Source organism: Thermobia domestica, chromosome 2, assembly GCF_964235325.1.
Source record: "Thermobia domestica chromosome 2, izTheDome1.hap1.1, whole genome shotgun sequence".
In the NCBI taxonomy this organism is placed as follows: Eukaryota; Metazoa; Arthropoda; class Insecta; order Zygentoma; family Lepismatidae; genus Thermobia; species Thermobia domestica.
The window spans coordinates 354,672,639-354,700,142 of NC_137455.1; the positions used below are offsets into that span (position 1 = coordinate 354,672,639).

At 37.2% G+C, this 27,504-nt stretch overlaps 1 protein-coding gene across 1 annotated transcript in view; it reads left to right on the top strand.

Annotated features, from left to right (window-relative positions):
• Window positions 1-27,504, top strand: part of RabX4 (RAS oncogene family member RabX4) — a 114,523-nt gene that overhangs the window by 42,222 nt on the left and 44,797 nt on the right. Inside the window, exon 2 of the mRNA XM_081749303.1 lies at window positions 25,185-25,245. Coding sequence (XP_081605429.1) covers window positions 25,185-25,245 — 61 coding nt within the window. The remainder of the gene's footprint in view (window positions 1-25,184; window positions 25,246-27,504) is intronic.

Consider the following 27,504-nt stretch of genomic DNA (forward strand, 5'->3'; position numbering starts at 1 on the left):
AGCACTCGAAAATAAAATTATTCCAATTATTATCTATATATTAAAATACTAGATTTACGCGTATATGTTTCTCCTCACAGAAAAGTTTATATGTTTGTCTCCAATCCTTTCAACAATGAGACCTCGAACCCACAAGTGCTAGAAACGTGCCGTTTTCATTTGTCGATTCCAAATTTTATGTAAATTGTCCAGTTCTAATTGAATATTTTTGTGAAAAAAAAACATGGCCATTAGTTCTTTATTGCATTTATAGGGGTACACAAGAAGTACTGTGGGGGCGCGGTGGCTCAGTGGTAGGACGTTCACCTCCGGTGCATGGGGTCCCTGGTTTGATCCCAGATCGCGCCATGTGGACTTTGTGGTGGACAAACACCATGCTCGTGGGTTTTCTCGGGGTTCTCCCGTTTCCTCCCACTTTCTTCATTCCACCATTTTATTCATTTCTCATCATCACCGTCTCCTTTAGCCTAACCGGCATAAAAGTGGGACGTAAAACTAAAGATATCATTTCACTAGAAGTACTGAAATTTTTGAAAAAGTAAAGCATCATACCCTACAAGTTATTCCAACATCACATAGTTGTATATAGGGGTTGTATATCTGTCAGGCGTTTGTTCCATGGCCAAATGATAATGAAAACGAAGGATAACCATTTGTTCAGTCTAAGATTAATCTTCATTGTTTGGAGAGGTTTTTTTTTTTCATAAACACCGTTTATCACTGACATAATTAATTGTGTGTTCACTTTATTTACTTATTAAATAATGCATGCAAATGCATGCATACACGATATGGGCATTCAGTAAATGGATACTTGAAAATTTGAACTCAATTATCTATACATGCCGGCTACGAGTATTTTGTTAGCCGGCTACGGGTGCAGTGCAAACTACTCTTTGGATTGAGCTTCTTACCGGATGTGTAGCCTACCGAAGGACCACACAGATGTTATCGAAACTATTGTGCTTTGTGTTTTTTTTGTATGCTTTGGCAGAAAGTTCTGTAGATATCGAAGCCCGCCAGTGAAGCCATATCTAGCATCTTGGTGCTAGATCTAGCATAATTCATTCCCATCTAGCATCTAGCATCTTGACTTTAGCATCTTGGCAAAATCTCATTCTTTCCTCTGGAGAAAAGAAAAGGAACGAAAATTTAGATGGCTCACTGAGCGTTGGGAATTACCCTTAGTTGAAGCGATGGTTGGAGTAATAAAACCAGTTAGTATTTCCGCTGTTGTATTGTTGAATTCACAGAAAAGCAAAAATAAGCAAAACGTGACTCTGTACAAGATGTTTACTTACTCATAGTTTTATTATTGTCAACTGAACCCTGAGTGTCTGGGATGTTTCTGTCCCTTCTCACTTTACAACTTGAGAGGGGAGAGGGGTATGACCGCTAAAAGAAATGCTTCAGTGCTGCGTCGGAAGCGGCATGTTTTGTATATATTTCTTCCCCTGATTCTCTTTCCAATACAGAGAACCGACTCTTTAAATGAAGAAAGAACCCTGAACCCTCCCGAAAATGCAAAAATGAATGATGCGTACAAATAACAAATCTATAGATGAATCAAATAATGCAGATACGTGAGAAGATGATGACGTGTGTCTTGTAATTGTTATATTAATATCCACTGGATTAAGTGAAAGTATAAAATGGATTTGATGACTGCCAAATTGACGTCACCTTGGTAAGTCATTATTTTTTAATATTTAGTAATATTAAATTAGATTATAGTTTAGCGTCGTTTTCAGGAGCAAAGCTCTACAAGACGTGAACGTACAGTTTAAAGTCGGATTTGAAACACATGAGCTCCTACCATGAATCAAACCTCGTTCGAGAAAGGCGCATACGCTAACCACTTAGCAACGGGGAGCTCAACATTTAGTGATATGTATATTAAGTTGTAAAATTATATTCGTTTAATTTTCACTAATATAATCTTCACAATTTAAAGCATTCGCTAGGCACGTTATCTTGTTTAAAAACAAAAAGCCTATCTCTTATATTTCCGTCTCGGGGTTGGACTGCGGGATGATAGAAATCCGAAAGAGATGTTTTTATTATATTTTGTGCAGTAGATCTGCTCCTTCATAATCTCCGTGTTTGATAAGAATGAACCTCCCTAGCTCACGAAAATGTACACGTAATATAACAAATCATGCACATTAAATGCCAGACTAATATAGCAAACATTGAAGATGCCCCCCTACAAAATTTTCTTCGGCCGCCCATGTCTAGAGGTACACAATTTCGCAACTTAGTGGATACGATGTGGATGTATTCAAAGTCTACTGATTTACCCATAAAATTTAAATTTTATAACAATATTCTCAGTGAATACTATTATGGAGAACTATTTTTTTAATTCGATCGCTATTTTTTTTTTTTTTTTTTTTTTTGTTCACCAGGTCTCGGTAATCGTCTGGCACGAAAAATGAAGTTTCTACAAGTGTTCCCCCAGCATTTTTTTTTGAGAAAGGGGTCCTCCAGGAGCGTTATTGATGGTGTAATTCCTACGTTTGTTATGTAATATATAGATATAGATAGATATAAATATAGAGATACTGCGTATATATATAAAGATAAGTAGGAGCGGGTCTTTAAAATTAGTTCGGAAAGATAATATGAAAATCTGGCATAATTTGCAAGAATCTATCTAGTCTAATATATATAAAATAAACAGTTTGTTTGTGTTTGTCTGTTTGTATGCGGCCTGGGGACCAGACGAGTGGACCGAGAGTTACCAAATTTTAGTCAGGGCTACCCTGGCCCAGGCCCCAGATCAAGACGAATCTTTTTTTTTAATTCGGACCAGGAGGTCTCAGGGGGCGCTTACAGGGACATGTAAAAGTGATAGAAAATGGCCGATATTACTGTCGATTTCATAGTTTTCGCAGTCGCTGAAATCAATGGTGAAACTCTGATCACATTAACTTACAAATTCACCCTATTCGGGCCGGGGGTTACCGGGGGGATCGGATACCGAGACAAGTAAAAGTAATCCAAAATGACCGATATTAGTGTCAAATCCATAGTTTTCGCAGTCGCTGAAATCAATGGTAACAATTCCATTAGCGATGATATGCAAATTCAGCTATAATTGTATGCGGACCGGGAAAAATCTTTAAGTTTCTACGTCCCACAGTATGCCGGTTAGGCTAAAGGAGACGGTGATGATGAGAGATGAGTGAAAGGATGGAATGAAGAAAGTGGGAGGAAACGGGACAACCCCGACAAAAACCACGCACACGGTGTTTGTACACCACAAAGTTCACTTGGCAGGGGCTGGGATCGAACCCGGGACCCCAAGCACCAGAGGTGAACGCTCTACCACTGAGCCACCGCGGCCCCCAATGAGGTTCGAAGCTGGTCAGTCATGGCGGGAGGTGGCACATGCCATAGGAGTGGCACAAAGTGTGATTTGCCGATTGTGGAATCGATTTCAAACAACTGGAAGTGTTCGAAGAAGACAAGGACAGGGCCGTCCACTAGCAACTAAAGCCAGAGATGATCGTTATCTGTTGTTAACAGCCCGTCGAAACCAGAATACAACTCTGCTACCGCGAGCCTTCCGAACAACAACAGGACGCATAATATCTACTCAAACGGTCCGCAATCGCCTTCGAGAAGGTGGTATCTACGCACATAGGCCTATGGTGTGTGTCCCATTAACTGCACGACACCGTGTTGATCGAAGAGCGTAGACGGAGGAACATCGTGGGTGGGGACGCAATGAATGGGGCAATGTTTTGTTCTCTGACGAGTCTCGATTCAGTGTAGAGCCTAATAATCGACGTGTTTTCATCTGGAGAGAGTGTAGAACACGACACAATCCCATGTTTGTGCGAGAAAGATCCCAGTATCATAGTGGTGGACTGATGGTGTAGGCAGGAATCAGCATTGGTGAGCGTACTGAGCTCCACATCATCCGAAATGGCTCTTTGACGGCTCTCAGATATAGGGACGAGATCATGAAAACTCTTGTTCTTCCTTATGCTGGTGCCATTGGTGATTCGTTCCTTTTTATGGATGACAATACTCGTCCTCACAGAGCTCGGTTAGTGGATGAGATGCTGAGGGTATCGCTCGGATGAAGCGGCTAGCATGCTCTCCGGATCTCGTTCCAGTTGAGCATGTCTGGGATATGCTTGGCAGACGAATTGCCGCTAGGCCAGTAAATCCAACAACCATTCCAGAGCTGGAAGTCGCTCTTCTGGATGAGTGGCACAACATCCCCCAAGAACTCATCGATAATCTGATTGAATCCATGCCACGCAGGTGCGAGGCTCTGTTGGCTATTCGAAGTGATCATATGACATATTAAGGAACAATCAGTGTTGTTGCTTTGCCTGTTTATGTGCAGTTCGAGAGGTGCACACATAACCGTCTTGTGTCATGAGCCATGTGAACAAGGTTTTCCGTGCCCCAACACCAGTATGTGCCCCATTTTTCTAGTGTATCTTAAAGCATTCCTTCTTGTATGATATATATGAGTCAAACACAAGCTTATTCATACACTATCTTAAGGTCTTGTGTGATATTTCAGCTGAACCCCTAATTTTTTTTTAGCATTATATACAGTATATATATATATATATATATATATATATATATATATATATATATATATATATATATATATATATATATATATATATATATATATATATATATATATATATATAGTGGCGGATTCAGGATATGATCAAGGGAGGGGCTAAACCATATTTTGCAGTTTTATCCAGTGTAAAGCAGGATTGAAGCCCATTTTATGCAGTGTATACTTGAGTGTGAAGGGGGGCTATAGCCCCCTTGGATCCGCCTCTGTATATATATATATATAGATGATCGAAAATGGCCTCGAATCCATACTCGCTGAGATGAGCAGAAGATGCCGTTTAAATCCACAAATTCAGCCTCATTAGTACACTAAGGAGGATGATGACATGTAAAGATAATTGAAAATTATCGATATTAATGTCAAATTCATAGTTTTGGGGCTCCACAAGTTCATTAGTGACAGTTTTGGTGCTCTTTGTGTCCAAAATGAAACGTATTCTCCCCGTGCGAAGAATGGCTATTCTGCTAGTCTGTAATAATAACTAACGGAAGTTTCACTTAATATATTTCTCGCTGCTCAAATTTACTCACTTGTGCGGTATATGTGTGTAAAGTAGAATTAAAACCTATTGCTTTAAGTATTTTTCCGTTAGCGAAATACATTGTATATACAGTAGGACGTCGATAATCCTAACGTCAAAAATCCGAATGCGGTCCCTAGAAGCTTTTTACATTTTGTCTTAACGCTAGCGATAAACAAACAATAGCGTGTCCATCGACGTTATGTGAAGTCAGTGTTTTTACAAAAGTTCATTTATATGTAATTGTTTGTCATGTATTTTTATTTTTATTTTTATTTTTTCTTAGGCTTATAAGTTTTAAGTGTGACTTACAAGAACAGTGTTATTTAGAGTACAAGCAAGTTCTTCAGAAACATTAAATGTAAGTAGCCTTACGTACGGTATTGTAATTACTGTATGTACTGAATAACCACTGTATCGATAGAAGAACATACCGTACAGTATGTAAGCCTAAATGGCATTTTCTTGGTCATTTTCGAAAATCCGAACAATTTGAAAATCCGAATACCTGTGGTCCCAATTAGTTCGGATTTTCGACTTCCCACTGTATATGTTGCAGACATGTTACAGCAAGTAAGATTACTAGCTTCAGGCTAACAAATAGTTTTTAAACTACATTTTCCTGTTTTTGCCAATATTTCCGAACAAACTATTTTTTCTAATGGTTTCAAAATTTCCGGAATTTTACATAGAACAATCAAAATATCTCTATGAAATATATGTTTGATTTAACATATTAACTAAAATGATTCTGTGATTAAATGATGATTCTGATAATACCCAAATTTTCCGTTTTTTCCCCAGCTCGGAAAAACAGTAAAAACACTGTTTTTTTAACCCAAAATTTCCGTTTTTTTCACAGGCCTTCACAATACTAGTCTGAACACACACTCCTAACGATGGCGAATGTTAACACCACGACATCGGCAACTATAACTAAAATGAACACGTGACCATCGCCACTAGACCTTGGCACAATGGCAGAGCGTTGCATTGTCTGATGAATCCCGATATCTTCTTCATAATGACGATGTAAGGGTGCGAATACGTAGTGTTCATAGGGAACAGCTCCTTGACATCTGTACTGCGGGACGGAGACAAACTGGCTGCGGCTTAATTATTATCTGGGGAACATTCAGGTGAGCATCCATGTGTCTATTGGAGCTTGAGCAAGGCACCATGACGGCCGAGGTATCGCACGCTGCTTGCAGACTACGTACACCCCTTCATGACGGCCATGTTTCCCATCGGTAGTGGCATTTTTCGACAAGATAATGCACCGTGTCGCAAGGCCAGGAGTGTGATGGAGTGGTTCGAGGAACACAGGAGCGAGTTCCAAGTGATGTGCTGGCCCCCAAACTCTCCGGATCTGAACTCAATTGATTACATCTGCGATGTGATTGAACGTGACGTGAGGGTGCATCACCCCCTCCCCGGAATTTACGGGAATTAGATGACCTGTGTGTGCATATGTGGTGCCAACTCTCTCCAGCGACCCACCGAGGAACATTGCGACCATGCCAAGACGCGCTGCCGTTGTTATTCATGCCAAAAGGTGGATATACTAACAATTAGGTAGGTAGTCATAAAGGTCTGGCTGATGTGTGTGTATATTTTAACTCGTATATTTTGTCTCGACTCGAATTTCGAGACGTCTCGACTCGAATTCGAGTCGAGTCGAGACAGAGACTGTCGAGTCGAGACACGAGTCGAGACAGCAACATATTTTCGAGTCGAGACACGAGTCGAGACAACATTTTCTCGAGTCGAGTCGAGACAGGCTTAAATCTCGACTCGACTCGACTCGAACGCATCCCTAGTCGAGTATGACCGGCATGTATTCAGTCATGACATCCCGAATGACCCAAACATTAATTAGCAAACGGTGTTGAATCATTTGGAGAAAGCTGGCTAAGGAAGACAGAGGATTAAAACAAGTGAATGATGATGGAAGAAATAGTGGAATGAGATTGTGGGAGGAAATGGAAGCACCCCGAGAAAAGAAGCGGGCACCATGTTGTCCACCACAAACTTACTTGATAAGGAATCGAACCAGGGGCCTCACGCACCAGATGATGATTAACAATAAACGACATACCTTTTCTTAGCACCACAAAAGTTCGTTTATTTTTCGATTTTCTCAAAAACTACACATAAGGATTTACTCTCAAATATTTTACGTTGTTCACCCTTATCGAGCGACACGTGTCATATACTTTGGAATTATGTTAGTTAAATTAGAAATTAAAATTTAAGCATTAATCATAATAGTGTTCTATATTTCATTAAACGAAGCTTAAAATATACAAAACGATAATCATGCCTGTTGTTCTGTATGGCTGCGAAACATGGTCATTTACTCTGAGGGAAGAACATAGACTGAAAGTATTTGAGAACAAGATCCTGAGACGAATATTCGAACCCAAGAGGAACGAGAATGGGGAATGGCGGAAACTTCATAACGAGGAACTACATAATTTATATGGTTTACCCAACATTGTTAGGGTCGTCAAGTATAGGAGGCTTAGGTGGGCGGGTCATGTAGCTAGAATGGAAGAAAGTAGAAACGCTTTCAAAGTCTTGACTGGAAGACCAATCGAAAAACGTCCATGGGAGGACAATATTAAGATGGATCTCGCAGAGATAGGAATACAAAGTAGAAACTGGATTCAGTTAGCTAAGGATAGAAGTCAGTGGAGAGCTTTTGTGAACGCGGCATTGAACCTCCGGGTTCCATAGGCCATAGAGTTAGTTGTTAGTTAGTTATTTCATTAAACAAGAAGATCTTAATGGGAGGTAAATTTTACTATCAGTATTATTGCAGACGAGACGAAATGACAAACATGACATTTTTGAGGCGAGAATCGAGACGAGTCGAGAAATCTCTGAAATCTCATGGACAACACTAGTTCACCTTGCTTTTAGATCTCAAACACTGTTTTAATGTTACTGATTAATATTTTAACATGATAAATGCGTATTTTTCCATATTACCTTGCTCAAGAGGGGTTAAATCCCGACCCTCCTTGTGTACGTCTCACATATATATCATGGGAACACGGTGGTTCAATGGGAGAGCGCTTGTTTCTGGTTCGTGGATCTCTGGTTCGATCCCCGAGCAAGTAAGTCTGTGGTGGACAACATTGTGTCCATGGGTTTTCGAGAGATACTCGGAGTGAGTTTTCTCGCCTTTAATCATCGTCTCCCTTAGCCTATAGAACATAATCGTGGGACGTTAAACTAAAAGATTTTATTTTCATTTATATATATATATATATCTTCTTTGGGCAATTAATAATATACAGTGGAGTCTCGTTAATTCGAACTTGGATAATTCGAAATATTGGATAATTCGAACAGAAGTCCATTCCCCTTGAAAACTGTATTGAAAACAATAGTAAAAAAATCGTGGATGAATCGAACTTTTGAACCTATGTTTTGGATAATTCGAAGTAAATACAGTTATTTTTTTTTAATGTTGGACAGATGTAAACAGAGAAATACAGTTTTAACGTGTTTTCAGTTATCCAGATGCAGCCATAGGGAAGAGTAATACAAAAGATAAATAGAAAATCTATGTAATGATAAAGATGATGGAGAGTTGGGGAAGAAGTAAAGATAGACAACGTGTTCCAATCTCATCTTGTTTCAGAATTTAAAGAAAATTTAAGATGAATTATTGATAAAGTCAACCAAATGTTATTAATATCGTATTCCACGCAATACGCGAAATTCAAGATTTATTGACCGTACAAAAACAATCAAATTTAAGCAAATGAGGTTTACGACTTCTTAAAAGTGAGAACAGAATATTCAAATTGTTACTGGTGTTTGATTGTTTGGGCTATTCAATGTTGTAGTGTTGTACGTAAATATATTTTCCATTGTACACATAGTTTGAATTATGTGGAGTCAATGTCGTTTGTTAGTTTGCGGTATTCGATCACACAAATAATAAGCTGCTTTAAAGGTAAAGTCAACACCATATGAATATGTTTTTGATGGACAGTACTTTGCTTTGTGTGTTGTTATATATATGTGAAAATGAATGTTGTTGGACAATTCGAATTTTGGATAATTCGAAGTTTTTTCGAGTCTCCTTGGACTTCGAATTAAGAAGAGTCCACTGTAATTGTTAGGAAACATAAGAATACAAATGACTTCAAATGACCGGAAACTCATAGTCGATTGTTAGTGGTGGAGCTTTCTTTAAAATATAAGATTCTAAAAAAAATTGTATCAGATTAATGAGACATGAGTCCGTACTTGTGAGTTTTGGGTTGTTTCCATTTCAAACACTGAGAGTTAAGCAAGATAAAGGACGCAGTAACAAACAAATCGAAACAGATATTTCAAAATGAAACTAAAAATTCCTTCAATTCTTCATTGCATTTGTAAAATACATTATTCATATTGATATCATTTTCTCATCTTGAATTTATTCAAACTGTTGTTTCCTTCCTCAGAACAGTCTATGGAATAAAGTTTCGTAGATAAATGAACGAAGTTAATCTCAAAGTTTTTTTTTTTTTTTTACATTTGTTTACAGTTATCGAAATGATTAATGCTTGTTTAGGAAAAAACAGAAACTGTATCAGTGGACATGGTTGAATGCCGTTCTCTGCATGGTATTTCGAAAACTTCTTTTCTAATTCTATGGACTGCTATTTTTCACGGTCAGCCTCACTATGTGAATACTAGTAAGGATGCGCACGAGTCGAGACACATTTTGTGATATTCGAGTCGAGTCGAAAATGTTCGTAAAAATCTCGACTCGACTCGAAACTGCTCGTAAAAATCTCGACTCGACTCGAATGCCTTGAAAATCTTTCTATAATTTTTTAATATTATTTTGAAGAAAGTATTCACTAAGGAACAGCCTTGAAACCGATTCCAGCATTTATTACTTTAGAAAGATGCAGAACGCATAAACTTAATAGTTAACCTTTCGAGATCAAGATTTGCACATGTGGTGCAACTCTCTCCAGCAACCTATCAAGAATCATTGGGTCCATGCCAAGACGCGTCGCCGTTGTTATCCGTGCCAAAGGTGGACATACTAACACGTAGGTAGGTAGTCATAATGTTTTGGCTGATGTGAGCGTATATTTTAATTCGTATATTTTGTCTCGACTCGAATTTCGAGATGTCTCGTCTCGAATTCGAGTCGAGTCGAGACGAGTCGAGGCAGGCTTAAATCTCGACTATATTCGACTCGTGCGCATCCCTAAATACTAGGATAGTTTAATCTTAATTTCTTACTTCTTTCTAAACATTCCACTTCGATCTTTTATTGTTAATTCACTTATTGATTGATCGATCATAAGTAGTCGACCAGCCAACAGCTGAAAGTTACATTGAAATGAAATCTTTTAGTTTGACGTTCCAGGATCATGTCCTTTAGGCTAAGGAAAACGAATGAATAAGGCAAGTGGATGATGATGGAATAATTGGCGGAATGAAAATGTGGGAGAAGACGGGAGTACCACGAGAAAACCCACGGGAGCAAGATACATCTTATTTGACCGAGGATGGAACCAGAGACGACCAAATCAGCTCAGAGAAGTTTCAAACTGATTCATTTTTTTGGGGGGGGGTTGAATTTTAATTTGTCGTCTCTTTCAGTAGCGAGAGTATATGAGACGTAGACTTACAACTTAACATGTGATCCGAACCACAAGAAGTCCCTCCGGAAATCGAACTCAGATCTCCGACATTAAAGATGCGCACGCTAACTGCATAGCCACGAGGGACGTCTGAACTGTTTTTGCAATTACATACAGCGTACTTTTAACTATTTCTGGAAAAGTCAATCAAAGAATGAAGAATTTAAAAACAAGCGAGTTTCGTTTTGCCTTTTGAAACTACGGTAGACTTCCAAACTGTGACTTCAATACTCAAAATCAGAAGTAATAGATCTATATCTTTCAATTGTAATGAAGAAACAGAGATAGAATGGGCAACAGAAGAATAAGCAATCAAAGACTTTACATCAACTTGCCGTAAGCATACTAATCTAACTGATCTATTCTTACAATACTGAATCCACATATTCTTACTGTACTGAATCCATATATTCTTACAGTACTGAATCCATATATTCTTACAGTACTGAATCCACATATCCTTACAGTACTGAATCTATATATTCTTACAGTACTGAATCTATATATTATAGTACTGAATCCATGTATTCGTATAGTACTGAATTCATACATTCTCAGAGTACTAAACCCATATATTCTTACAATACTAAATCCATATATTCTTACAGTACTGAATCTACATATTCTTATACAACTGAATCCATACATTGTTACAATACTAAATCCATATATCTTACAGTACTAAATCCATACACTTTTATAATACTGACTCCATATATTCTTACAGCACTGAATCCACATATCCTTACAGTACTGAATCTATATATTTTACAGTATTAAATCTATATATTATAGTATTGAATCCATGTATTCTTATTGTACTGAATTCATACATTCTCAGATTACTAAGCCCATATATTCTTACAATACTAAATCAATATATTCTTACAGTACTGAATCCATGTATTCTTACAGTACTGAATCTATATATTCTTATAGTACTGAATCCATATATTCTTATAGTACTGAATCTATACATTATTACAGTACTAAATCCATATATCTTACAGTACTAAATCCATACATTCTTACAATACTGAATGCACATACCCTTACAGTACTGAATCTATATATTCTTACAGTACTGAATCTATATATTATAGTATTGAATCCATGTATTCTTATTGTACTGAATTCATACATTCTCAGATTACTAAACCCATATATTCTTACAGTACTAAATCCATATATTCTTACAGTACTGAATCCATATATTCTTACAGCACTGAATCTATATATTCTTATACTACTGAATACATACATTGTTACAATACTAAATACATATATCTTACAGTACTAAATCCATACACTCTTACAATATTGACTCCATATATTCTTACAGCACTGAATCCACATATCCTTACAGTACTGAATCTATATATTTTACAGTACTAAATCTATATATTATAGTATTGAATCCATGTATTCTTATTGTACTGAATTTATACATTCTTAGATTACTAAACCCATATATTCTTACAGTACTAAATCCATATATTCTTACAGTACTGAATTCATATATTCTTACAGTACTGAATTTATATATTATAGTACTGAATCCATATATTCTTATAGTACTAAACAAATACATTCTTACAGTACTAAATCCATATATTTTTACAGTTCTGAATCCATATATCTTACAGTACTTACTCACATATTCTTGCAGTACTGAATCCATATATTCTTAGAGTACTAACTCACATATTCTTGCAGTACTGAATCCACATATTCTTAAAGTATTGAATCCATAAATTCTTACAGTACTGAATCCTACTTCTCGTTACTTATTAACGCTTCTTACTATGGCGATCAGTGTTGAAAGCGGAAATCGCCGGACATTTTCATCACTACCGGGTTGAACAGATGAATTAAGGTTGAGAGGAAACTTCTTTGGATGGTGAATCCATATGTAAAAAAAAAATATTTATGGTTTATTTTGATTAATGAAAATAAAAGTTTTGGGTTATTTATGGGGTAGATATATTATTAAATAAAGTTTAACTCAAAAGGAAACAGTATTCTAACCTCTTCTGACTGATCAATTTAAATATATGAGGTAGGTTCTATTTTTGTCTCTATGTAATTCAAGTAAAAAACTAATCTGCCTTTAATTGCTTAAATTACAATTTATGAAGGTTAAAGAAATTACAATATGTTCATTTCCTAAGAACAGCTATCAATTCTTATTACACAAATGAATATAGGCAAGGAAACCATAACTTAAACTTAGATTCAACTCGATCTAAATTTTACATACGTCAAGGAAGGTAACTTACATGAATATGATAGAGGAACCTCTCGACCAAAGTCCAAATTTCTGTCTTTTGTACATGACCGTTACTATATCTGAGTAAATTGGCTGTTCTCCCTTGAAGCATCAAGATCTCTCAGATTACTTCGCTCGGGTACCAAGGACGATATGAGATTCCAATTGCACTGTTTTATATACAATTTTTACTAATTAATTTTCACTTAGAAGCTAAACTACATGGCTACAGTTATGTTAAGATTCCCATTTATAATTTACAGTAGTAAAAGTCCCATTAGCTCATGTATCACCTATTCTTCTTCTTCTTCTGCCATTTTGACAAGTAATTTTTGAGCTTCCGATAACGAAAACGTATTAACTATATCACTGTTCATTAGGATATCCATTTCAAGGTTGTTTTCTCTTTAAGAAATAATGACCATTAAAAAAAATAATTGTAACATACATGCGTTGTTACTTGTTTTTTTTTCTGTATTATATTTGCATACACATTTTTTTCTTCTTAAAATCCCTTACTTCTTTTCATTACAATGTCTACCATTTGTGGACGTAATGTACAGTTAATGGAGGATATGGGAACCTGTGTCGATTCTAAGAAATTACTTCTCGCTATCTATTACCGTTTTTGCTCGATGAAAGAACAGACGGACGAATGGATGTAGGGACATAGAGCTTTCTATTTCGTCTATGTCCGTCCGTTTTTGCTCGATGAAGGAACGGACGGACGAATGGATGTAGGAACATAGAGTCTTCTATTTCGTCTATGTCCGTCCGTTTATGCTCGATGAAGGAACAGACGGACGAATGGATGTAGGGACATAGAGTCTTCTATTTCGTCTATGTCCGTCTATTTTTGCTCGATGAAGGAACAGACGGACGAATGGATGTAGGGACATAGAGTCTTCTATTTCGTCTATGTCCGCCCGTTTTTGCTCGATGAAGGAACAGACGGACGAATGGATGTAGAGACATAGACGAACATGGACGAAATAGAAGAACGTACGACGCCCTAAAAGTGGTTTCTAGCGAAGTGAAACAAGCCAATGGCACGTAACAGTGAACTTTTAAGATATCACTTCAGGAATTGAATGCACCGACTCCATTTCCTCGTAATCCCCATTACGTGCTAGATACTAAGAATCCATTATAACAAGTAACTCCTTTTCTTTCTTATGAAAATGAGAGAAACATTTCCTTTGTTGAGATTTTCTTTTTCTTTTCTTTTTGTGATAACGTTGAAATCAATGATCTCTCATTTCAACGAACAAACACATTTCTTCCTAAAGTGAAGCAAATCGTGGTCTTCTGCAAATAAGCAATATAGTCGAGGAAGCGAATAATCGATTAAAATTTCAGCTTCTTCTGGCGCCTTGGCATTGCACAATGCATTCGATCGAGATTCTTATTAGGAACAATATACATATACTATTCGTGCAGAATCTATTTTCATGAGTTCGCAACCTGGTTACTTTCTTTTTTTTAACGAAAAATCTTTTCTCTCGTGTCCCCTTCAAAGCAATAGATCATATATATTTCCTCTATACTAACCGACGAGCAATGGCATTTAGAAATGTCCCCAAAATAACTCTGTTTATACTGTAAACGAATACAGTTAAATTACATCGGGTTGTTGGCAAATGACCTGTCATAATGTCGTTATTGAATCACTGAAGAAAAAAAAAACAAGAAACTATAAGTTGAAATATCGATGCAACTCATTTGTTAAAATATTTTTTTCAATTTCAGAACAGGGATAGGAATCTTGGTAATTTGTTAATGGAATAATTGAAGCCGTTACTTCCATAACTACACAAGTCCAGCTGAAGAGATATTGAGAAAATCAGTTTCGAAATAGAACTTGGAAATCAGATTTTTTCATACTTACACACTTTGCTGAATAACAAATATCACTAAGTATTAAAATAAGTAGAACAAGTAATTTGTGTATAACAAAGTAATGAAACTAATGGACTTGTGTTGTTATGGAACTCAGTAGTCTGATACAGGCCCGTATCCAGGGGGGGTTAGATCTAGGGAGACCGGGCCCCCCTAAATTTTTGCTGGCCCCCCTAAAATTTTCACGGTAATCTTGCAAATGAACTATAATATGGTTGGATCGGCCCTTCCCCTACATTTTTGGGCTGGTTACGGGCCTGGTCTGATACATTGGTTTTAGATACTGTAACTCTGATTTGGAAAAGGGAATGTACTGATGTTTAAGTAACATTGACTGGAAATAAAATAACAGTCACTGTGTATAAATTCAGTCTCTATTTTCACAATAATGTAATGCAACAAACACCACGTTTACTTTACTCATATCTTTCCTTCACTTACTCAGAATCCCACTCTTCACTTCCTGATTTCTCAGCACTGGGAGTCTGATCTTTACCATGCTGGTCTGAAGTCTCTGAAAGTAAGGTTGCTCTGCAGGTAAAATTGAGGTCAGGTATTTTTCAATATCCCTGGGTTTAGTAGCTTTCAGAATAATTTCAGCTCCATATACTCTCCCCAAGTTTTTCTCATCAACTTTTGCCTTTCCTGTCATCATGAATGTTTCTGTAATTAAGCCGCTTAATGTCTTGCTTGCAGTTATGGTTTTTGATCTGTATTCAATTATTCAATTACTCCATGTGGGGACAGTGAAATGTGCTGTTATGATTCACAGCCACGCTAAACTCGTATCGGCTGTTTGCTTTTCTAGAATAACAAAGGTCCATGGACGTGTATGCTAATGAAACTCAACACGTCAGTAATATGCGGAAGATACAGGAACCTGTGTTGTTTTGAATGCCAAACGATAAAGCTCAGTTAGACTATTACAATGATAGATATAACTCATATAGTGCCAAAAAGTGGACTTCTGCTGGAACGCAAGGCTTCAATTATATTCTCGCATTCTGATGACTAGCATATTTTATAGTGGGGATATGTTATGTTATGCTATACAATTTAGAATTTAACTTACATCACGCCAGTCCCAAAACATGATGATATCAAACGAAGAAGCAATCACTGTTTCTTTTTTAACAAAAGAGAAACACCAACCGCATAGTAATTGTATCGAATTATACTTTTAAGAGTGACCTTCTGATAACACGTTTGTCAGTAGTTCGTTCTAATTTTAACAAAAATTAGTGAAGTTATATCTAAATAAAAGGTACGGATGCATGCACGAATATTCTCGCTTAAATGTATATTTTTATCTGATACAAATCAAGAAAAGGATTAACACCCTGAACTCCATCGTGGCTATGTGCTGAAAATACGCTCCTGTGAGGCTGCAGACCCTGGTTTGATTCATGGTAAGAGTTCACATGTTTTGAAGTCCACTTTAAGTTGTAGGTCTAGTCTCTTAGCAGTTTTGAGACATTCAACTTCAAATATATTGTTCGCATATATTGTTCCTGCAGTCAAGTTCAACTTCTCTACTTCTTTGTGAAGTAGAACATTTGGAAAAAGGAATTAAGAGAATAATTGAGACAGTGACAAACGGACAAGAAAGTAGGAGAGTAGAGAATGCTCAAGGGATTAAGAGAATGATAGACAAATTAGGGAAAAGAAAGGAGAGCACTGTGTTATTTAGCGTATTCATGTTAAGAGTGTATTCCCGAGTCTTAGGAGAAAGGAAATATTGAAGATAATAGAAGAAGAAATGGTTGAAAAGAAAATAGAAGATTGGGACAATAAGAAGATAACTAGAGAATGAACGGTATTGCGGGAGAATGGATACTGTATAATCAGAGAGAGAATTGTAAAAGAGAAGAAAGGATTCAATGTAGGATCTTCTTTGAGTCCAGTACTGTCAGACATAATAATGAGTCGATGGGAGAAAGAGATAATAGAAAGAACAGGAGAAAGACTGCTTCTTTTTGCCTTTATGTAGATAACAGTTTAGGAATATGGAAGGGAACGAAAAGACAAACGTGGAAAATGAAGAGCAAGGCATCAGACTAGGGAATGAGATAGAAGTAGACAAGGAAATAAGTTATCTAAATATCAAAATAAAGATGTCGGTAGAAGAAGACTTAATTACATCTTAGTACCAGAAAGAGTGTGTAGCTGGAATGTATTGCCACAAAAGAAGTGAAGTGGATAAGAAAATGATGGAGAATTTCATACAAAACATGAAAGAAAGAATAGGAAACCTAAACACAGATAAAGAACAGAGGAATGGGAGTTAAAGAAGTTTTGGACCCAACTAAAGCGAAATGGATACAATGAAGAGGATAGAGTAAGAAGAAATGTAGTAGGGGAAAGGAAGGAAAAAGACAAGAACAAAAAATGGTTTAGTATAGAGAGCCTAGACAAAGAAACAGAGAAGATAGAGAATGCTTCGGAAAGCAGGAATTAGGACGTACAGGAAAGGAGGAAGTAGAATAATTGAAATAGTCAGAAAAACCAAGAGAAATACAATAGTGGACAAAGATCAAAGGGGATAATATATAAAGTGGAAGTATAACAAAATTTACGTATGTGAAACAAAAAAGTAGAACAAAGGAAGGGTAAAATAGTACAAGGATGGCGTAAGATTGAAAGGGAGAACAACGTAATATGTACAAAGAGACAAACCACAGGATAAGGTGGGAAGGAGCAGTGGTTATAGAAGCAGTAGACTGGGCTTCGGAAAGAAAATGGAAACAAGTTAGGAAAATCATGAAGGCAGGAGACAAGTTGATGAATTGGAATGGAGGATTTGCGATGAATAAAGAATGGAAGGGGATTTTGCATAAAGAAGAAGCAAAGAAAAGGAAGAAAGAAAACAAATGAATAAAGGGATATAAACAAGGATAATTAAAGGACAAGAATGTATTCAGCAAAAAAAGTATATTTTAACCTCCTATGGATTTAAATCAGACACATTTTTGAATTGCCGTATTTTGTTTACGTACTTGCACATCAAAAGTCACAGTTTTTGTACTAATCACACAATAGACATTCTGCAATCATATGAAATCAGTTAATGGCAGAAAGAATACCCTGATTAGTAGCCGCTCTGACTTTTGGACCCATATTTCCCATCAGCTGTTCGAAGTAGTTTGCAATGAATTGACGTATTATTTTTCGGGCTCGTTTTTTCGAACATTTTTTGTTTATATGGTGCCTGGAATATTTTTGCTTTCAAATGAGCCCAGAATTTCTCAATGGGACTGTTTTGTGATACATTTGGTGGTTTTGCGCTCTTTGCGCAAAAACTGCACTCCCTCCCGGTCCAGCAGCGCCTGTGTCCCTATTATGTAGTGAGAAGCTAAATCAGGTAAAAAGATGTAACCACCACTTGGATAGTTGATAAATGGGATGTCTCTTTCGAATACATTCATTTTGATATATATTTTGATTAATTGCACCCATTGACTGCTTATGAAAATATGGCCGAGAATGATCTTTCTGCTTAATGACATCGAGATGAGTACTTTCTGTTGAACTTTAGTTTTGAACTTAAATTTTACGGATTCAGGGACAGGAATAACCAGATTCAAAGTACGACACATTTCCACTATGCTCATACCCATTCATATCAATATATGTTTCATCATCCTTTATTATGTCCCTATCACCATTAAAGCCACCAAACTCGTACCTGTTCGGAATGACTTTTTTCCTGTTTTTGTTTCTCACCTGCATATGGAGCATCCTTTTTTTTTTTGTCTTCGTTTTTATCCCCAGTACCAGTAGCCAGTTCTTCATAACATCACGACTCACTTTTAATGCACGTGCAGTACTTGAAATGGTACCTTCGTCGCTCGCGTCCATCAGTGACACAATCTTCTTTTTGATTTGTTTCGTCATAATCATTTTTCTCTTTCCTGCCCCTTCTCTCTCGTTTTTTTCATTGAAATCCCATCTTTGATCCTTTTTCATGTTCTGCACGTAGTTGCACGACCCAATCCTTCTTTCTGAAAGTGATTCACAACTTCAGCGTCAGAGAATCCTTCATTCCTCAGCACGAAATCTCGAACACGAGTCCGAATTGACTTCCGCTTTCGACGGCTGCATATTTCCCGCTGACTGTCTCCTTAGCTGATACTGCCTGTAATCGCATAATAGGGGGCGTAATGTATGAAACAGTGCAAACAGCAGTCTGTTCGGATGTGTGTGTCATGAGTAATACGCGTTCAAAATAGTGTCTCATTTGAATCCACAGCAGAAGAATTGGACAATTGTGAGGCTGAACAGGAAAACCACGAGTGTTACTTTTCTTTTAATGAGGGGCGGAACCTAATTAAAAGTTGATTTCCGGAAGGTATATAAAGATAACCAACTCCGAAGTAGCCAGAAGAAATGGAAGTCTGATACATACACAGTGTGTTGAAACATTTATGTGTTTGTGTTTTTATGTATTTTTATCATATATCCTTGCTCAGTGTGTTGTGTTTAGTTTAACAATACGGAAACAAGGTCTAACAGAATAATAATAAAATATCTATGAAGATGTACGTATATATGTAATTTATAGGCGAGGTCTTCGATCATTGGGAGGATATGAATGTATGGGTGTTTCATTAAGTAACAGCCGAACACATCCAGATCCGAGGTAGATCCTAGAAAACTTACTGGGTTGAGCTGTGCCAAACTGGGATTAAATGTATTACACGGTTCCTTGTGGCACTGGGAGAAATGAGCTTGACTTACGATCCAGTACAGTCACTAGATATATCGGTAGATTCATATTCGGTAAGAGAATTCCCTAGCCAGTAGGCATAATTAGGAGACAGACTTCTACTGATCGCCCAGTAGGCGTATCCTATTATTATCCTTCTTCGGAAGGCATTAACAACCACCACCTAAATGGCAGAAGATTTTCTTTGAGTGATAGTAGTGAGGTGACTGTGAATTGTTTCAACCAATAGTTTACTGATAGGAATACATCTCTCCTCCACGTATTATGCATAACCTAATCATTTGTTCTATCCTTGGATGAATAGCTGTAGGTCACAACATAATAAGGTATCCATCATAGTAAAGCCTGGCGCAAGCTCAGGGCCGAATCAATACATTCAGGTGCCCGAGGCTATACTTCCGGATCCGTACACCTTGAAAAAATTCAGTTCTTGTGTTGTAAGTTATTACAACCAAATTGTCGCCGACAAAGGATCAAGCCATTCAGTCGCGCGCATACAAAATCTCGTTATTAAATACACGTGTATACGGCAGTATGACTCGAAAAGGGAAAAGTATATTGTAATCTAGAATGCAAAAACTCCCATAATAAATTAATTGGACAATAACAAAATTGGACAATAAATTAATTCAATCTGTAATTTATAAAACACAGAAAAGAGCGTCAAATATGGATATACTTCCTAGGCTCCAGTTTACTCAGTTTAGGCGATAAATCAGGCCTGCTGGGCTCGTTTATCGCCTCAAATCGCACTCGCAATCTGCCCTGTAAACTTAGGTAGCTATGTTGGTTTCCCATGTCTGGTCATCTGGTTTACTAACAAGTGAGAGTGGGAGAAACGAAATATGACGTCACAGAACAACGAATTGGAAATTATTCCGTTATTCTCTTAAGTTATGTGTAGGATTAAGGTGCGCTGAAACCAAATCATTCTAATAAACGGCTGCGGCCTATCGTGCATGAGTTTCTTCCATTAAAGTTCTTCGGGTGAGTGTTACCAACAAACTAAGAAATGGCGGGTAATTCATTGTAAGCATGTTTCAACCAATTATTAGCTAACTGGTAGAAGGACAATAGTCCGTAAAACAGGTATGCCTTGATTTTCCACTCCATCGGTGAAGAGTGATGATGAGGTCATTATTGAACCCTGAAACTCAGGAGAGTTGCTCCGAGCATCTCAAAGCCCGATTCGGACTCGAGTTCAACGGGGAATATATATGAATATATATGAATATATATACACAGAGTGTTAATGAACTATACCGACAAACTGTAAGAGGTGATTCCTCACATCAAAATAAAAGAAAAAGTTCATACGGACACATGCCGAAAAGTGCATACCTTCAGAGCTAGGGTTGTCCAAAATCGCGAAAATACCAAAAATCCAAGAGGCTCTATTCGAGAGACTGTGGATGGTGGTCCTTATCAGCATAAAGGAAGTCATGCATACGCAATCCAAAAATGAATATTTCATTAATGTTCAATGGGTTTTCAGAGTATTCCCTGCAGGGTGAAATTCCCAGATATGCCATCAACCGAATTTTGAGACATGCTCTGACTTTATTATTGGTCCAAAGTAGGCAAACGATAAGCCTTGATAGAAGTGAACACGGAATCCTTTGGTACGATGTCGGGAGTGTTAAGGATCGTCAGCAGATCGTCGTACTCGGGAAAACGCATGCTGCGATGTTTTCTTTCACGCTTATAAGTGAAGAAAACGTGAAATATACCGTGACGAAATACATATCACCACACGTTATTCCGAACACAAAAGAACATGGAACTGCTTGTTTCTAACACTTCCGCCTTTCCTCTGAAGCATTAGGTATCCATTGTTGTCAAGGCTTATCTCTTGCTGACCTTGGACTCTCCTTGAAATCAGGGTATATCTGAAAAATCTATTGAGAGCATATTTGAGAATTATACGTTGTAGGGAATACCCTCTCCAACTATTGAAAATTGATGAAATATGCACTTTGGGATTGTGTATGTGTGGCTTCCTTTACGCTGATAAGGACCACTATCCACGGTGCTAGAATTCGAAATAAAGCCTATTGAATTTTGGCATTTTCGCGACTTTGGACAGCCCTAGCTCTGAAACTATGCACTTCTCGCCATAGGTCCATATTAACTTTTTCTCTTATTTTGATGTGAGAAATCGCCTCTTACAGTTTGTCGGTATAATTCATTAACACCCTGTATATATATGATATGGAACCCTATATGAATTTAAATTAGGAACCTTTACCTGCAAGGCAAGAACGTTCAACATTTGGCCATGAGGAAGCTCATGAGTAGAGGTCCTCACTTTGGATTAACCTCACTCAATCTCATTCCATCAATTCGACTTCATATTCACTTGACCTCACACTCTCATCAAATCGACCTCACTCATAGCATCAGCTCAAAATTAGTAGTATGATCTCACGCTCACTTTCAGAGGAAGAGGATCTCATGAGTTCTGTCAGCTTTGCTCATGAGTATACTAGTGAAAATTATATATCTCGAAACGGGAAGGAACTTTTGAAGCTGCCCTCATATATATTTGGTTTTCTCTTTTTTCTTTTCTTTTTTTTTTAAATATAACAAGTATCTGCACTTAAACCTAATAACAACACAACAGGAAAATTTGACAAGACACAGTGCTGGCATTTTTCCAGGCTTGTGACTAATGCTTTCTAGTTACATTAATATGAAGTCTCACGTTCAGAAAAAAGAAAAACAAGAAGAAAAAAAAAAACAATCTATCACAACACATCTTTTCGCTTGTCGTTCCACACCCTATCAACTGATAGAATCTCGTCATTCTCTTTCGACATGTTTACAGAGCCTGAACTGGAAGAAGCGCAGCGCCAACATCATGACCGTTGTGAAGCTTTTATTTCGTGGACGGAGGGGGACAAACACCTCGTGGCGCCTACAAGACGGCAACGCTTGCTGCAAAAATATTAGCTTAACGCGCTTCCAAGCATGGAATTCTACTTATCGTATCAGTGTGAGCAGAACCAATGTTTTCCCTCCTACGTTCATTACGTTCACCAATGATAAACTTTTTTTTCTTCTTCACAAAAGACAGAAAATGGAAAATTATTTACTTTTGCAAGATTAGTTTCTCCTGGAAATAATAGCTAGTTTATGCTTTGAACTACTTTTCTTGTGACTATATCCTACTAACCTACAAATCTATCTATGTAGATAAAAATGAAAGTGGCTACGTTTGTGACTTAATAACTCTTGAACCACGAGACCGATTTCGATCAAATTTTCAACATAGATGAGGTTCAGGCCTGGGATCGTTTTTATCACTTCGCTTTGACGGTGCAACTTAGAGAAGGGGAGGTGAAGAGATATATAAAAAGGGATATATATATATATATATATATATATATATATATATATATATATATATATATATATATATATATATATATATATATATATATAAATGATCGAAAATGGCCGATATTAGTGTCGAATTCATAATTTTAGGAGTGGCTGAGATGAATAGTGATACTTCCGATGCTGTTTAAATCCAAATTCAGCCCCGCAACTTGGGGGGGGGGGAGACATAAAAATGATCGAAATTACTGATATCAAAGAACGCTTCAGCAACAGTAAAAAATGATTGACTAACGAAACATATTACTCATTTTTCTTATGTTAATCCAGCGAAACAAGTAATTGACGCTAGTTCATAAATAAAAATGAATTCGTTTGTATTAAATGTGTATAATTCTGCAGCATTCTTAACGTCCAAAGAAAGAAATTTTCCAAAGATTTAGGATTTAGATTTCTGGACTTTCGGCATCTAAGGCCATTTAGCCCTTCACGTTTTGAGGGATGACGTTCCTCGGCGAGCACACAATCCGGGGGAAAAGGAAGGAAGAAAGCGGCCTGGGACCTATAAGTTAGGTACCACCCCGGCATTTGCCTGGTGTGAATGAGGAAAACCCAGGAAAGCCTCATTCAGGGTGGCTGGCCTGAAAAATCATTTTTACACTTTTTTCGACCGACCGGGCCCCCACCGGGAATCAAACCTGGGACCGCTCGCACCGAAGTCGAGAGCGTTAGCGACTACGCTACGCGGGGCCACAAATTGTCCGAAGAAATCAAATGAAATCATTGAGTTTTACGTCCCACGGTTATGCCGGTTAGGCTAAAGGAGACGGTGATGATGAGTAATGAATGGAATGGTGGAATGAATAAAGTGGGAGGAAACGGGAGAACCCCGAGAAAACCCATGCACACGGTGTTTGTCCACCACAAAGTTCACTTGGCGGGGGCTGGGATCAAACCCGGGACCCCAAGCACCAGAGGTGAACGCTCTACCACTGAGCCACCGCGATCGATAAGTCATAAATGATACGGGTGAGTGTAAAACCTTATGCGCCGTTTTCAAAAAAATGAAAAATAATGAATTTCTTTGTAACCTAAAAATGAGGCTATATGAGAAACATACCAGTTATTAGGAAGAAATTGAGAATATTAAGAAGAAGAATATTGAAATAAACCTTTATTAAGCTCTTTATTATCATTTGGTGTTAGGTCAGGTGAATACGGACAGTGCAGTCGACGTAGTCATGAATTCGACATTTTTACTGGGCAAAATTAACAGTTTGGTAGGCTGAGTGGGAACTGGCATTGTGTCTATGAATAATAATGCGAGAATTTGGGTTTGTTTTACGCAAGTCACTGATTACCTCTGTAAACAAATTGTATACCACACAACATTAATAATCCTTCAATTTAAGACTATGGATGCCACATGTCCGGTATATCCGAAGAAGCTAACAATTATTTACTTTACAGCACTTCTTGAACTAATATCTTTCGTTATTTTGGCTCATTTTAAATCACCCAATCAGTGGATTGCTGTTTAGTTACGGGTTCGTATAAATAGATCCAAGTCACTTTTCCTGTAGCGATGTAGTACACCTAATTCGATTTACCTTAGTTGAATGTTTTGAGCATTTTTCCTACTCCAACTGACACGAGCATATTTTTGAGCTTCAGTCAAGTTGTATGAGATCCAGTGACTTGAAAGTTCCCGTACGTTCAGGTAACCATACAAACTCATTATTGCTTTCATGTCAATGTTAAAGGATACCTAAGTTTCATGATATGCCACACACCGATCTCTCTGAATCGTTTCACGCATGGCAACAATAGATATGAATGGATGATCTTCAGGAAATCTGTCACTGAGAAATGTGCAACCACGCTGGAATTCGAACAACCAATTGCACACAGCCCTATTGGATGGTGCTTCATCTCTAAAAGCTAAACGAAGTGGCTTGATGAATTGTTTCATACACTCCATACATTTGAAATTATTTAAAAAATCATTTCTCGAAAGTGTTCGCGAGAAAATTCCATTTCTCGTGTAAAACTACTATGTAGTTACCTCGGATGAGACAAAATTCTGTTAACTAAAGTTATATCATTAATGATATGTGACTAATTTTTCTTTATTTTTTTTTCAGGAATCGACTTTAAACAAAAAATAATAAACTTAGACGGAACGCCAATCAAGCTTCAAATATGGTAAGTAGGCTTAATACTTGGTGATACTAGTATATATAGTTATTATGTTCATATACGAGTGGCGTCTAAATAGAAGTTTCCCGAAGGCAGTAAACACAATGGAAACACAGTCACCTTGAAACATGTATTGCCACAGATACAGCATAGTTGACACTACTTTTCAGCGTATTAACTACTTGTTATACCATGGAATTAACTTTTGTAACAATCAGCCGCCTAGGAGTGAAATCAGTGTATGGCAGCTATCTTCAATTGTTCATCACTATCAAAATGCTTGCCGGACAGGAGTTTCTTGAAGTGTAAGAAAACACGAAAATCACTCGGAGCAAGATCTGGGCATACGGCGCGTAATAACCTATCTTCTGCAGCCGTTACACTGGGACGTGTTTGACCACTCACCGTATAGTCCGGACTTGCTTCCAGAGATTTTTAATCTCTCCTTACACTTCAATAAATTCCTGTCTGGTAAGGAATTTGATAATGATAAACAACTGCAAGTTGTTATAGTGCACTGATTTCACTCCCAGGCAATTGATTTTTTTTTTTTTTACGACATCGGAATACAAAAGTTGATTCCAGGGTATGACAAATGACTAAATTCCGATGGTGAATATGTTGAAAAGTAGTGTCATCTGTGTTGTATCTGTGGCAATATATGATTCAAGGTCACTTCGTCTTCTGTTTACTGCGTTAGGGAAACTTACTTCCCGGACGCGCCTCACAGTTACACTGATATCTTTCTGAGAGTACGCACAACCACAAAATGATATCACATTGTATGATTCCCATTTAAGCATTGTAACCAAATCCAATACCTATCAAGATGAACACGAAGTCCCTCATATGCCACCACAGAGACTTTGGTTTCATATTGACCCTACACCCTTCCCATTTTACTTTAGTATCTCCATAATTTTGAAATACTCTTTAGTACAGGTGCTGTATGAGCATTTTATTTATTAGAATAAAAGAAACTAAACGTTATTTTCTGTGCTTGCCTTTACTCAGAGGATAAGATTGAATCAAATAAAAGATGTAAATAAAGCTTCCCTTAATAAATCTATAGGATTAATAAATGACAAAATATAGTTATAATTAAATGGATTTCGAATAACCGTAAACTTTAAAACTCAAATAAAGTCAGTAGAACTACTTGAAACAAAGCAGTTTTTTTTCTTTAAGCTTTTCAGATTCCTTTAGCCACGATTGGGAATAATAACGTAAGATTACAAATAATAAAATTGTATGTTTCTGCCATCAGCGTTTCGCACATAAATGTGTCACCTAAAGCTACCAAAGTTTGTACACCTTCACCAGATCTAATCGCGTACGAAACCATTTTTTTTTATTTTAAGCTATAGAGATCGGGGGATCATATCGTCAGTAAAGGCACGTACAGACGTATCTCAATGTTTTTAATTATACAGGAAAGCGATTTGAAATTGTTCGTATAGCGTTATACATTACTACTCATTTCATTTTGAACACAGAGTTGCGAAAGTTGGTACCAAGAAAACTTTTACCTTAGTGTTACTGAAGATAGTATTAAAGGTTGACTAGATTGTACTTTTTGGCGGGAAAAGATGTTCTTTAATCAGTTACGTCCTTCTATCACATTTTTCTAAAGAAAAAGCTTAAGTTACGCCCTAAGATATTAAAAATAAAATACAGCAATAATGTTTGAGCGTTCAAGAATACATTGATGACCAGGAATGAAGTCGAACCGGGGCGCGGCATTGCTTAGCCGCGCCCCGGTTCGACTTCATTCCTGGTCATCAATGTATTCTGACCCTGTATGTTCCCTGGTACTTTTCTTCCTGCCAGAGCAGTGCCCGGTACGTTTTCAGATACTGATGTACCGTTCTAAACATTCCTTTGCAAGAAAATTTGTGTTTTCGAGTTCCGCGGTTTGTTCTCAGGAAGTATGGAAGTGCTACAGTGTGTGTGGCCATTATTATTATTATTATTATTATTATTATTATTATTATTATTATTAGTAGTAGTAGTAGTAGTAGTAGTAGTAGTAGTAGTAGTAGTAGTAGTAGTATGAATAATAATAATGCATGCGGTTGGGTGCCCCAGTACTTTCGTAATCACTACTGCCGTACATCACCGCTGACGACACTCCAATGTGTTTGTAATTGCGGCCAGGAAGTAGTAATGTCCCTGATATACGTAAATGTGCTTTTTCTTTTGAAAGAAATTAAGTTATCAATAACAATGTCTTCTTCTCGCACGTAATATTTTAAATAAAAAAAT